Source organism: Triticum dicoccoides, chromosome 6A (assembly GCF_002162155.2).
Source record: "Triticum dicoccoides isolate Atlit2015 ecotype Zavitan chromosome 6A, WEW_v2.0, whole genome shotgun sequence".
NCBI lineage: Eukaryota > Viridiplantae > Streptophyta > Magnoliopsida > Poales > Poaceae > Triticum > Triticum dicoccoides.
In genome coordinates this window covers 161166584-161179083 of record NC_041390.1, presented here as the reverse complement: position 1 = coordinate 161179083, position 12500 = coordinate 161166584, and the positions used below count along the sequence as shown (strand labels likewise).

The window sequence follows — 12500 nt, the reverse complement described above, 5'->3', positions numbered from 1 at the left end:
GCTTTGAAGACTGACCAGTCTGAGCAATCGCCTTTTCACGGGCGCTCGGTCGTTCTTGGTCAAGCTTGGATCGCCTCTCCCTGCGAGGAGGCGACTCGACTTCTTCTTCGTCACTTGAGTCATCGCTTTCTTCGTCCTCTTCTCAGTCAGAATGCCATTCGCCACTGTCGCCGCCGCTCGCCTCTCCTTCCAGATCTTGCTCTTACTCTCCGTTGGGCACTGAGTACATTTCGATAAGGGCCTGAAAGAAAGCAAGAAGAATAAAGTCAGTCAATGCAGTATAGACAGCTGCGCGAGTGAATTCAGATTATAATCAAAAGCTCAGAATCGGACCTTTTCTAGTTCGTGGGACTGGTCGAATGGAGGAACTCTCCTGGCTCCCCTGGGGTTGTCCTTGTTTCCGGTGATGCCCGACAGCCACCCCTCCAGTGTGTCATCATCGACCTCCTTCGGGTGAATCCGAGTGGTGTTGTCAAGACCCGAATACATCCACATCGGATGGTCTCGAGCTTGAAGAGGCTGGATGCGCCGCCGAAGGAAAACCTCCAAGAGATCCATACCAGTGACCCCGTCACGGATAAGCTGGACCACTCGTTCGACCAGCACCCTAACTTGCGCCTTCTCCTCCGGGAGCACCTTCAAAGAGGAGGGTTTCCTCACTCGGTCCATGGTAAAAGGAGGGAGGCCAGTTGACTGCCCTGGCGTCGGCTGGTCTTTGCAGTAAAACCAGGTCGACTGACATCCGCGGACCGAGTCGGGAAGAATCATGGCCGGAAAGGAACTTTTCCCTCTCATCTGAACACCAAGACCCCCACACATCTGAATCACTTGTGTTCTCTCGTCACTCGGATTGGCCTTTTTCACCGTCTGAGAACAACAGGTGAAAATGTGCTTGAAAAGACCCTAGTGAGGCCGACAACCCAAGAAATTCTCGCACAAAGACACGAAAGCAGCGAGATACACGATTGTGTTGGGAGTGAAGTGGTGGAGTTGTGCCCCAAAGAAATTTAGAAATCCCCAAAAGAAAGGGTGAGGAGGCAAGGAAAATCCACGGTCGACGTGGGTGGCAAGGAGAACGCGCTCACCCTCCCGAGGTTGCGGCTCGGATTCCTTCCCCGAAAGCCGCGCCGATCCATGGGGGATCAGTCCTCCGTCAGCTAGGTCGTCGAGGTCTTCTTGGCGGATCGCCGAGCGGATCCAGTCGCCTTGGATCCAGCCCTTCGGCAGGCTGGCTCGTGAGGAAGATCCACCCCGACTGGTCGCCTTCCCCTTCGCCTTTGCCGTCGCCTTCTTCGCCCGCTCCAGAGCCGCCATCTTCTCCTTCCCCATTGTCGCCGGCGAGACGCGTACGGAGCGGCGGTGCTGGGGCGAGAGCGAGCGCGACGAAGAAGCCTGAAGAGGAGAAGAGGAAATGAGAACGCACTGTTCAAGAAACCCCGGTCCAACGCCTTATGTGAGGTCGCTTCCGAGTGACTGACTGGTAGGCCCGGACAATCCTGTCAAATCTCGTAACAATCGCGCGCGTGATACATGGCGAAAAAGGTGGCGTGGAGATCGAGGCGGCTCCGCCCTATCCCATCCGATTACTGCGGCCTCCCCCGTCCCGCGCGCTTCCCAAAATTCAAATCCCGCAAAATCTGCGGGCAGTAGAACAACTTGTCAGACGGAAGATCTCCTCCACACCGTCACTCGGAGCTTTTCAAGTAAAGAAACTCACTCGACAAAAAACTAAGAATGGATCAAGGCGACTGAAAAGGAAGTTGCTGTCATCACTCAGGTTCATTGATCCGAAACAAGATATGCTCATGGCATGAACAATGAATCGGAGAAGTTCTCAACTCCTTCCCCACTCAAACCTCGATCCATTCGGGGGCTAATGATGAAGCTATGTACCTAGGGTAGGGTCATGGACCTGTCCTAACTGCCCTACCCAAGGACATCTCTAGAAGAAATCACCTTTCAATCGACTTGGAGGTGTTCCACTCGACAGACTCGAAGACACTCGACCAAGAAGCAATTACTCGACCAAGATCCAACCACTCGATGGCCAGGAGACCTAAAGTCACTCCGCACGCTAACGGTCGGTCATTAAGTAGCTTTTATGGTCATCATAGCACTTTATTAGGGGCGTTACCAGTAACGCTCGACCTTAATGTATTTGAAACCCTGCATAACTGAGGGCCGGAGGGGTCTGGCAAACTCTATATAAGCCACCCCCCTTCTCAGTGTAAAGGGTTCGCACCCCTGTAATTCATACACACATAATCCGGTCGACCGCCTCCGGGCTCCGAGACGTAGGGCTATTACTTCCTCCAAGAAGGGCCTGAACTCGTAAACCTCGTGTGGTTACAACTACTCCATAGCTAAGATCTTGCCTCTCCATACCTACCCCCCTACATTACTGTCAGACTTAGAACCACGACACTTACCAGAGTGATTGGGCGAGGACTGGGTGTCCTTAGCTCAAGGGGAATAAGGCGAAGACATGGTCTTCTGAGTTAAATCTCAGCCTCCCTAACCACACATACAGTTGTCACAGCAACTGGAACTGGTCCAACAAATCATTGTCTTCAACAAGCCACTAGTTCTATCCTTCCCATCTCTTTATTTACAGTTGGTCCTTCTGAAGTCATTGCCTGTTTGCATTGTCCATTTGTCTTCACTGTGTGACTGTTTGTTCAAATTGGTTTCATACTATCTTTCATCTTGATCCGTACTGTCTAGCTGCTATTAGTCTTCGTGCTCTCACTTTATTGAATACTTGACTATGCCTTGTCTAGTGTAGTCTACCTTCCGCTGCATGGTTATAGGTTCATTTCTATCGTTTGTCTTCGAAACTCCCATGTTTTGAAGACTTTCATAAAAATCGCCTATTCACCCCCCCTCTAGTCGATAACTAGCACTTTCAAGAGACTGTTAGAGCATCTCCAATAGATGATGCAGATGTAAAAATAACTAACTTTTGCATCTCCGAGACCCCAAATCACATCTTCAACATAGATGCAGATGCAAAAATAATTACATCTCCGCCTCCCGGAGATGTAAAATACAATACCTCGAAATGCAAATATACATATACACCTACAGGAGATGTAAAACAGGCACCCGCACGCCAACCGCCCAATCACCTTCATTTCGCTTTCGCCCGCCCGTTTGCCGCCTGCCCCGCCTCCGCCGCTGGCGATTTCTGCCAGAAAACACCGCCGCCCGTCCATCCATCCCTGCCACCAGCCGCGCAACCCTAGCTGCCGATGACTCGCCAATTTGAGTTCGCCCCGCCAATGACCGTCCACCTCCGTCGCAGCGATTTCTGCTCGGCCGCCGCCCATCCATCCATCCCCGACCCTGCCGCGACCCCGCGGCCTGTCCCCCTGCCAGCTGCGGCACCCTAATCGCTGACGACCTGCTGAATTTAGTCCGCCCCTCCAATGACCGCGCGGCAGATGCGGAGGTTCGTCGGAGCTCCGGCGGCCATAATGGCTGTAGCAGCTCAAGGCCGCCTTCCCTGGTAGCCGCTGCCCATCGCCGAAGCTAATAGGGCAGCCGCGCGACCACCACAACCCACCAAGCCGGCGGTTTCTCTGTCGTTGCGTCGTCGCAAGCGGAGTCCTTGGGCAACCGCGCGCCCGGCCAGAGGCTATTGAAGCAGCCGCCGCCCACCCCAGATGGGCTTTGAGCTGCCCATCAACGTTCTGACCCACCACCGGCCGGTCTCTTCAACGTCACACGCAACATGCTCAACAAAATTATTTGTTGAAGTAGAAGGTTTACATCACCAAATATACATCATCTATTGGAGTTGCACTTTTACAGTACACTCCCTCCGTGGCTCCGTCCCATAATGTAAGAGTTTTTGACACTAGTACATTATGGGACGGAGGGAATACACCATATGTTGGAGTTATCTTCTTTTTAAGATGTATAAAATGCACTTTTTAAAGATATATATTTTTACATCCCCTAATTTGCATCATGTATTGAACATGCTCTTAGTTTGCGATCTTGGGGCAGCCTTGCCTTTAGAGCATTTCCAGCCATGCCCCTAACAGACCCCCCCAGGTGACTTTTTCGGTGCCGACACCGAAAAAATGCCCAGTCACGCCCCCAGGACACCAAAATCCGCCGGCTCGACCCGTTTTTGGGCCCGGCCATCGCAGGCCGAACCCGGCACACTGGGGGCGCTCGGGGGCTCCGGCGCTAGGGAAAAGCACGTTTGGCCCACACCGTCGGGTGAAAAGTCAAGTCTTTCTTCCAGATTCGCCTCCCACCCCCCGCGCGCTCGGCTGCCAACCGGCTGATCCCGGCGCCGCCCACCGCCCGCCATCGCTAGATAGTCCATCCCCGCCGGAAAAAGAGCAGAGGTTTCGCTGAGGCAGCCTCTCCACCACCGGCTGAGTGATTTTTCTGGCATTTCTGACCGCGGAGGGGCGGTGTAGCGGCGGGTGCGCGCCCACCGCGCCCGCAAGGTGTTCGGTGATTTGCCTGCCTCGGTAATGGACTCGGACGACGATGAAGGGCTCGCCGCGCTGCTGGAAGAGGAAGCCAAGGCCGACGTCCAGGAAGAGGAACATCTCATGGTCCTCGTCGCCCTCGCCGACCTGCTGGCGAGCAATGAAAGCAAAGAACCGACATCATCTCGAGGGCTACTGCATGCTTTACTCCAACTACTTCGCTGACGCTCCATTGCACGACGACAAAACATTTCGGCGCTGTTATCAGATGAGCCGAAAGCTTTTCCTCAGGATTGTGAATTCCATCCGTGAGTTCGATAGCTACTTCAAGTGCAAGAAGGATTGCACCGGCAAACTTGGATTCACCTCAATCCAGAAGTGCACGACAACGATGAGGATGCTTGCATATGGAGTTCCCGGTGATTCACTCGACGACTATGGGCGCATGATCGAGTCCACCACCATCGAGTGTTTTTACAAGTTTTGTCAGGCAGTGGTGGCAGTGTTTGGACCGCAATACTTGCGAACACCCAATGCGGAAGACACTGCTCAGATCCTAGCACAGAATGCAGCAAGAGGATTTCCTGAGATGCTTGGAAGCATCGACTGAATGCATTGAAAATGGAAGAACTGCCCATTTGCTTGACAGGGGATGTACAAAGGCGCCAAAGGCGGTTGCAATGTGGTACTTGAGGCGGTGACGACCTCTGGATTTGGCACTCCTTCTTTGGTATGCCAGGAACTCACAATGACATCAACGTGGTGCTCCCCTGTCTTTCCCAAGCTTGTTGAAGGTCATTCTCCTCCGGTGAACTTCGAGGTCAATGGGCGACACTACAACAAGGGGTACTACCTAGCTAATGGCATCTATCCGAGATGGTCTATATTTATGAAGACTCTCAAACGATGTGCCAGGAGGCAAGAAGTCCCACTTTGCCAAGGTGCAGGAGGCTTGCAGGAAGGATGTCGAGTGGGCATTTGGTGTGCTCCAATCTTGATTTGCTACTGTCCGGTACCCTGCTCAGGCCTGGTCGAAAGATCAAATAGGGGAGATCATGACTTGTTGTGTCATTTTGCACAACATGATCATCGAGAGCGGGCATGAAGAGTTAGTGTTTAACACTGAACCATACTACAGGCAGGGTCCTCTAGTCGAAATTGATCACCAGCTACCGGCAACTTGAACTGCCTACCTCAGTATGCATCAGGAGATCCGAGACCCACAAGTGCATCATCAACTGCAGCAGGATCTGATGGAGCACCTATGGAGGATTAAGGAAGACGCCTAGCTCAACGTGTGATGAGTTTTTATTTGTTGAACTATATAATTTGTATTGAACTATTTGTTGTTTAATTATTTGATTTTTTATGATAAATTATGTGATAAAAAATTATTTATGTTGAAAATTTAACGGCAAACCACACCAAATATAGGCCATTTCTCATCGATATCAGGCCATTTTTCTATTTATCTAGACCGAAAAGCGGCCCATTCTATCGGCGACTGGGGCGACGGCTCAATACCCAACCGTCCCAACGCCGATTCTACCGCTGGCTCGCCCTGAGACGACAATTTTTATGCCTTTTAGGAGGGCAAACGGCTGGAGATGCTCTTACTCTCGGAGGTGACAGAATGTGAATTGGAAGTTGCTTGTTTTTCAGCATCTCATTCGGCAAGATTCGCATTTGAGGACAGTTCCGTCACTCCCCAGCCTAGCAGCAGCAGCAATATTTAATTGGCAGAGCTACAATGTCAAACGCCATTGCCCACCCACCGAGCCCCACCGCACCCATCATCCTGTATCAATGCGTGCGGGGCAGCAGCGGCAGCAGCCATGTCGCAGCCACCATCACGCACACCCACCCACAAATTGTGGGTCGCGGCTTTCTCTCTCTAGAGGACAGGCTGCCGGGAAATAAAGAAGAGATCCCAGCCATCCATGGAGAATTGGAGAGGTGGAGAGGGGAGAGAGACAAAGCCGGCGTCCATGTCCTGACGTCCACCCACGCCCCCAATACCTGCTTTTTCCCAGGGCTGGATGGATGTGTGGCCAACTGGCCATGACATTTCTAGAGGGAGAAACACGGCAAGGGGAGGAGGTACGGGGCCGGTCTGCATCGTCACATTCACCCTCCCCTTTTCTTTGTCTCCCTCCCCCAGCCCAGTCGCTCGCTCTAGTAGCCTCCTCGCCACCAATGACACGAGAGACGACCGACTGGTTCGCTCCTCGTGGAGGCCGGGCGGCAAGCGAGCGAGGGAAAGGAGAGACAGCGCCCCACTACTCCCGTCCACTCCATATGCCATTACCACCCACCACCTCCCCCTCTACCACCGCCCACTAGAGCCGAGCCGAGTCTGCCTAGAGAGAGAAACAACGGGAGAGAGAAAAGAGTTGTTGCCTTGTTGGTGTTCATTGCGTGCGCGCCGGCCTCCTCGCCTTCCCTCCCTGTTCTCATCCATCCTCGGTCACCATGGGCCCTTTTGGGTTTTCGGCACCACCATCTCACTCATGGGTCAGAGCAGTCCCCTCCGCTCCCTCCCTTCACACGGCGCGGGAAGAGAGAGAGAGAGAGAGAGAGAGAGAGGGCGGACGGAGCAGGCGCAAGAAACTTCCACCCACACCTCCCCTGCTTCCCCTTCCAACCTTTATTAGTATTATCTCCTTCCTTCCCCCCTCCCTCCCTCGGTCCCGTCCCCTCTCGCTTTCTCCTCCGTCTCTCCACGATCCGCCGGGCTTCTTCTTGTTCCCAACCGCGGTGAGGTGAGGCGGCGATGAAGAGGGCTCACAAGGTGGTCCTGGCCCAGCCGGCGGCGGCTGCTGCGATGACGCCTCGGCCGCTGCCTCGCGCGCCCCGGCCCGTCCGCGGCGACGGGGGCGAGGCGTTCAGGGCGAGCCAGAGGTACCAGAGCCTCCTCCAGGACTACAAGGAGCTCCTCAAGGTGGGCGCGCCGGCTTCTTTTACTGTTTCTTTGATTTTGATCCCCGATCTGATCTCAGGTTTGGGGGTTTCTTGTGTTCGATGTCAATCTTGTTTTCTTGTTCTTCGCCTTGTGTTTGATCTGATCTTTGTGGTTTTACTGTTCCCCCTTTTCCCCAGGAGTTATTCTGCCTTTTGTTTCTTGGGGTGTTTCTTTTGGATCTGGTGTTCTTAGGGTTAAACTCAACCTTCGGGGTTAAATTCGAGGTTCCAAGTTTGATCTTTTCGCCTCATCAGAGCATATGTTCAAGATTTGATTGAGGCGTACTAGTCCATTTTATACTCCATTCATGATCCTTTTAGCAAAGGATCGTGCATTACTTGGCCTGAGCGGATTTCCAGCAAATTGCCTTCTTGATTTGTTAATCTGTTGGGGTTATCATGTGCCAACAACACTCAGGCCGTTGGTGTCTGATAATTTGCTTTTGTTGACTTCATCAGGAAACTGCAGCAAAGAAGAACAGATTGCATTTGGAGAAGCTGAAAAAGCAAAGGCTTTCGGCTGAAGTCAAGTAATCACCAAATGCTCAACTCTTCGTTATATTATCTGATTGCCAATCAATGCGCTCTGATGATAGACACCATTTTTCATTTGAACCCTATGACATTGCAGGTTTTTGCGGAGAAGGTACACATCGATGTCCGAAAATCCATCTCAGACTGCTGTTTATAGATTGAAGAACCCGGCAATGGCGCCTACTTCCCGGACAGCCGTGTGGGTTGATCACCACCGGTCCGTTCAGGCTGTTGGGAGTTCAAGCAAAGGTCATCAGCCCGCACAGCAGCAAAGGCAGCATCCGGTTCCACGGGCGTCTCCGGTTATCGACCTCAACGAGGCTTGTGAGCTGGTAATGGCTTTGGAAATCTTAGCTTTGGTAGTGACATTGCTGTTTCATCTGATCTCATCTCATCTGAATGGGTTTTGCTCTTTCAGAGTTCCTCTGAGGAGACCGAAGAATTTCATGGTTACCAGGAGACTGCTAGGGCAGACAAGGTGAACAAGTACATGTTAGAGGGCAATGTTGTCGCCGGTCCTAGTGACTCGAAAATGTCGGCGTTCTGGGATGCTCGGAACCCTGCGGCGGCGCGAGCTGGGAAGAGGAAGATCTCATGGCAGGATCAGTTGGCTCTTAGAGTATAGGTTGCTACTCCCTCCGTTTCAAAATAGATGACTCAACTTTGTACTGACCTTAGTATAAAGTTGGGTCATCTATTTTGGAACGGAGGGAGTAGATTACAATGTCAAGTGTGGTTTTAGCATGAGTTATGTGCCTCATCTCTGGTCCTCGAGCTGTAAAAGAATCCTTCCTTCGAGTCATCAGTGGATGTGTAGTTGCTTCCTGGTGCATCATCAGTGGATGTGGATAAAATGAACCATACGGAAGTTCGATCTGAAAAAGAAGATGACACAGTTGATGAAATTTTGTCGTTCTACCTGGGCATAATCTGGATGTGTCTTGCGGTAGTCGTCTGGTAGAAAGGTCTCATTAATTTCATATAAATCAAGCTCATTTCCAGCGAAGAAGGGAGGATAAAATTCAGGATTCTCATCAAGATCTCAACGGCGACCTTGCTTTCTTTTTCTGAACTGAAAACTGTAGGCAGGCTCCTATAGTTATTTTCTACATGATGCGTGCTAGTTGTAACATTGTTTGCAATGTTAACTTTAGATACCAGTAGTAGTAAGTAAACAAATATATTTGGTAACCTGGAAATGAGAAAATAATGTGAAGTAAACAAGCTGTTACTTGCAAGCACTGACTTCAATGTTAGAGCAAGTACAATAGCAGGCTTATAGCCCGCTTACATGACAATTTTGCTTATATGAAAGAGGGACGTGAAAAAGTAAGGGAAGTGGACTCTTGCATAGACTTGTAGCCCGCTTACATGACAATTTTGCTTATGTGGAAGAGAGACATGAAAAAAGGTAGTGGGACTGGTGAACGATGTCGGATGGTTGCAGGAGGGTGACGCCAATACCAAGTTATTCCACTTGGTGGCGAATGGGAGGAAAGCAAAAAACTTCATACCCACGATCTCAGTGGATGGTCGCACTATAACAGACTAGGCTGGGAAGGAGGAGGCGTTCTTCGAAGCTTATAGCGAGTTGCTTGGCACCTGTGTGCTTGGCGAGCACACGCTGGACTTGGAGTTCTTGGGCATCGAGCAAGTAGATCTGGCAGACCAAGACATGGTATTTCAAGAGGAGGAAATTTGGAATGTGGTGAGGGACATGCCCTCGGATCTCGCACCGGGGCCGGATGGTTTTATTGGGATTTTCTTCCAGAAAGCTTGGACGATCGTCAAGCGGGATGTGATTGCTGCTATGCATAAGATCTTTATCAACAATGGGCGTGGATTTGGGAGGCTCAACCAGGCACTGATCACTTTGATCCCAAAAAAACCGGATGCTTGCCAGATCAATGAGTTTAGGCCAATATGTTTACTTCATAGCATCCTGAAGATGGCCTCGAAGCTATTGGCAATGCGGTTGCGGCCGCGTATGAGTGAGTTGGTCCAAGTGAACCAATCGGCCTTCATCAAGGGAAGGAATATTCATAATAACTTCTTGCTTGTGAGACAGCTAGCAAGGAAACTTCACAAAAGGAGGACGAAGGGAGTTATGCTCAAGTTGGATATCTCGCGCGCGTTTGACTCCTTGTCGTGGCCTTTTCTTTTCGAGGTGCTACGGGCAAAGGGCTTTTCGAGCACTTGGAGATCTTGGATTTCGATCCTCCTCTGGACTGCCAGCTCACGAGTGGTGGTAAATGGATGCGCAGGCAGGAAGTTCATGCATGCTTGTTGTTTAAGGCAGGGGGACTCCATTTCCCCGCTCCTGTTTGTCATTGCGATGGATGTGCTCACGTCCCTTGTGATCAAGGCACAGGGATTGAATGTGGTTAGCAAGATGCCAGGTTGCACGCCAATGCAAAGACTCTCGTTGTATGCTGATGATGTGATCATGTTTATTCGGCCTTGGAGATCGGACCTTTGGTTCGTCCAGGATGCGCTCTCGATCTTTGGTGAAGCATCGGGTCTCAGGGTCAACTTCACTAAATCCTCGGCTGTTTTGATCCCATCTGACGAAGAGGACGAGGAGCGGGTGCGTCAGGCGTTGCCTTTCCAGATGGAGAAGTTTCCCATCAAGTATCTAGGGCTCAAGTTGGGGCTCAAGCAACTCACGAGATCGGACTGGCAGCCCATTGTGGACAACGTGTTGAAGCTAATGACAGGATGGCAACGCGGCATGGTGACTAGGCGGGGGCGCCTGATCCTTGTTAATCAGGTGGTGTGCGTGCGGCCCACGCACCATCTGATCGTGGCTGAGGCCCCCAAGTGGGCGCTGGAGAAGATCGATAAGGGCTGCCGCACGTTCTTTTGGGCTGGGACTGAGGAGATCCAAGGAGGCAAGTGCGCGGTTGCTTGGAAAAGGGTGTGCCACCCCAAAGAGTTGGGAGGCCTTGGAGTCATGGATCTTTACAAACAGGGACTGGTGCTCAGACTAAGATGGGAGTGGTTGAAGCAGACAGATAATGGTCGACCTTGGCAAGGTTTGAACCTCAACTCAGGCAAAGATGTGACTAAGGCATTCGACAACTTGGTAAAATGGAATGTTGGCAAGGGTTCGCAAGTGTTGTTCTGGAGGGATTGTTGGATCAATGGTTCTAACATCAGCGAGATCGCGCCACTCCTCATTCGCAAGGTCAGGAAGCAAGTGGTTAATAGGAGAAAGGTCAATGAAGCGCTTCTCTTCCATGCTTGGACCCAGGATATTAGGGGTGACATGAACACGGAGGAGCTGCTCCAGCTCTTAAGAATGTGGGAGATAATGCTCCAAATGGAGCTAAGGCCAAACATGGAGGACGTCCCGATCTGGCAGTGGGAGGCTAGTGGCACTTATTCGGCAAATTCTACCTACAAGATGATGTGCCATGGAGGTGTTCGGTTTCAATGTGCGTCGGTAGTTTGGCGATGTTGGGCTAAGCTAACGTGTAAGATCTTCATGTGGCTAGCACTTCAACACAGGATTTGGACATCTGACTGTAGGCACATGCATGGATTGCAAGAGCATAGTCACCCTGCTTCCTGTGTGAGCAGGAGGAGGACACGGTCGAGCACCTTCTCGTGCAATGTGTGTATGCCAGGAAAGTATTGTTTCTCAGTTTCAGGAAACTTGGCATCGACACTGAGCTCACACCTACCAGGGACCATACACTGGGTGATTGGTGGATGGCCTCCAGGAAGCGCATCAACAAGAGGGATCGCAAAGGTTTTGATACCCTATGCACGTCGGCATGTTGGAACATTTGGAAACAGAGGAACGACAGAGTTTTTCGCAACAACACCACGGCCTCGAAAGTGGAAGTAGCCGAGGCAGTTCACAAGGAATTTCTTCTGCGGGCAGCCGTGCGAGGAAGAGGAGAACCCAATATCATAGAGTAGTTGCTTTGTGTGTGTGGAGTGGATGTCGTGGTGACAGCCGCCTGTGGCTGGGCACCGGAATATAACCTCTTGTAATTATTTCTCTATCTTCTATAAAGCTAAGGTACGCATTTTGCGTACTCTCGAAAAAGAAAAAGGGTAGTGGGCCCTCATGCAAGAGCCTAGGTATACGCGTGCTCTCAATCAATGTGAAGAAATAGATGGAGAGAAGACGAGATAAGTACTAATCTTATAGTCAACCTTATAGATAATCTTATTATATGAGTAACTACAAATGATATGACAACATCATATAGCCATTAGTTGGCTGTTTATTAATCATGCTCTTAGTAAACAAATAAATTTATTAAAGTATCTTACATAACGCGTGATATCGTAGGCTCTAGGGCATCTTGAAAGCGGACCCTTATATCGTGTGCAAACGTCTATGTTCAGACCGCGAAGATTAGCAGAACTTCTAACGCTATCTCGCATCGATCCGTGGACCAACCAGAAGCAAACTAGGAGGACTTTGCGAGAGTTTGGACCGTTGTAGGACTCCAACATTTGTCCCCATCAAAAACCACACTCAGACCCTACGTCTCCATCCCTGCTACTCGCTGGTGCTATGGCCCTTCTACCCTATGC

The 12500-nt window shown here is 51.0% G+C and overlaps 1 protein-coding gene across 2 annotated transcripts; it reads left to right on the top strand.

Moving 5' to 3' along the window:
* Positions 1 to 6240: 6240 nt before the first annotated feature.
* LOC119316409 lies at positions 6241 to 8862 on the top strand. Of its 2 annotated transcripts, XM_037590728.1 has the most exons (5): positions 6241 to 7392; positions 7872 to 7942; positions 8044 to 8278; positions 8365 to 8578; positions 8663 to 8862. In XM_037590728.1, the coding sequence occupies exons 1-4, from the start codon at positions 7225 to 7227 to the stop codon at positions 8569 to 8571; spliced, it is 681 nt and encodes a 226-aa protein (XP_037446625.1). In that variant the 5' UTR covers positions 6241 to 7224; the 3' UTR covers positions 8572 to 8578; positions 8663 to 8862. The 2 variants fall into 2 exon arrangements, with proteins under 2 accessions (XP_037446625.1, XP_037446624.1); XM_037590727.1 differs by having other exon boundaries at positions 8365 to 8862.
* Positions 8863 to 12500: the final 3638 nt, after the last annotated feature.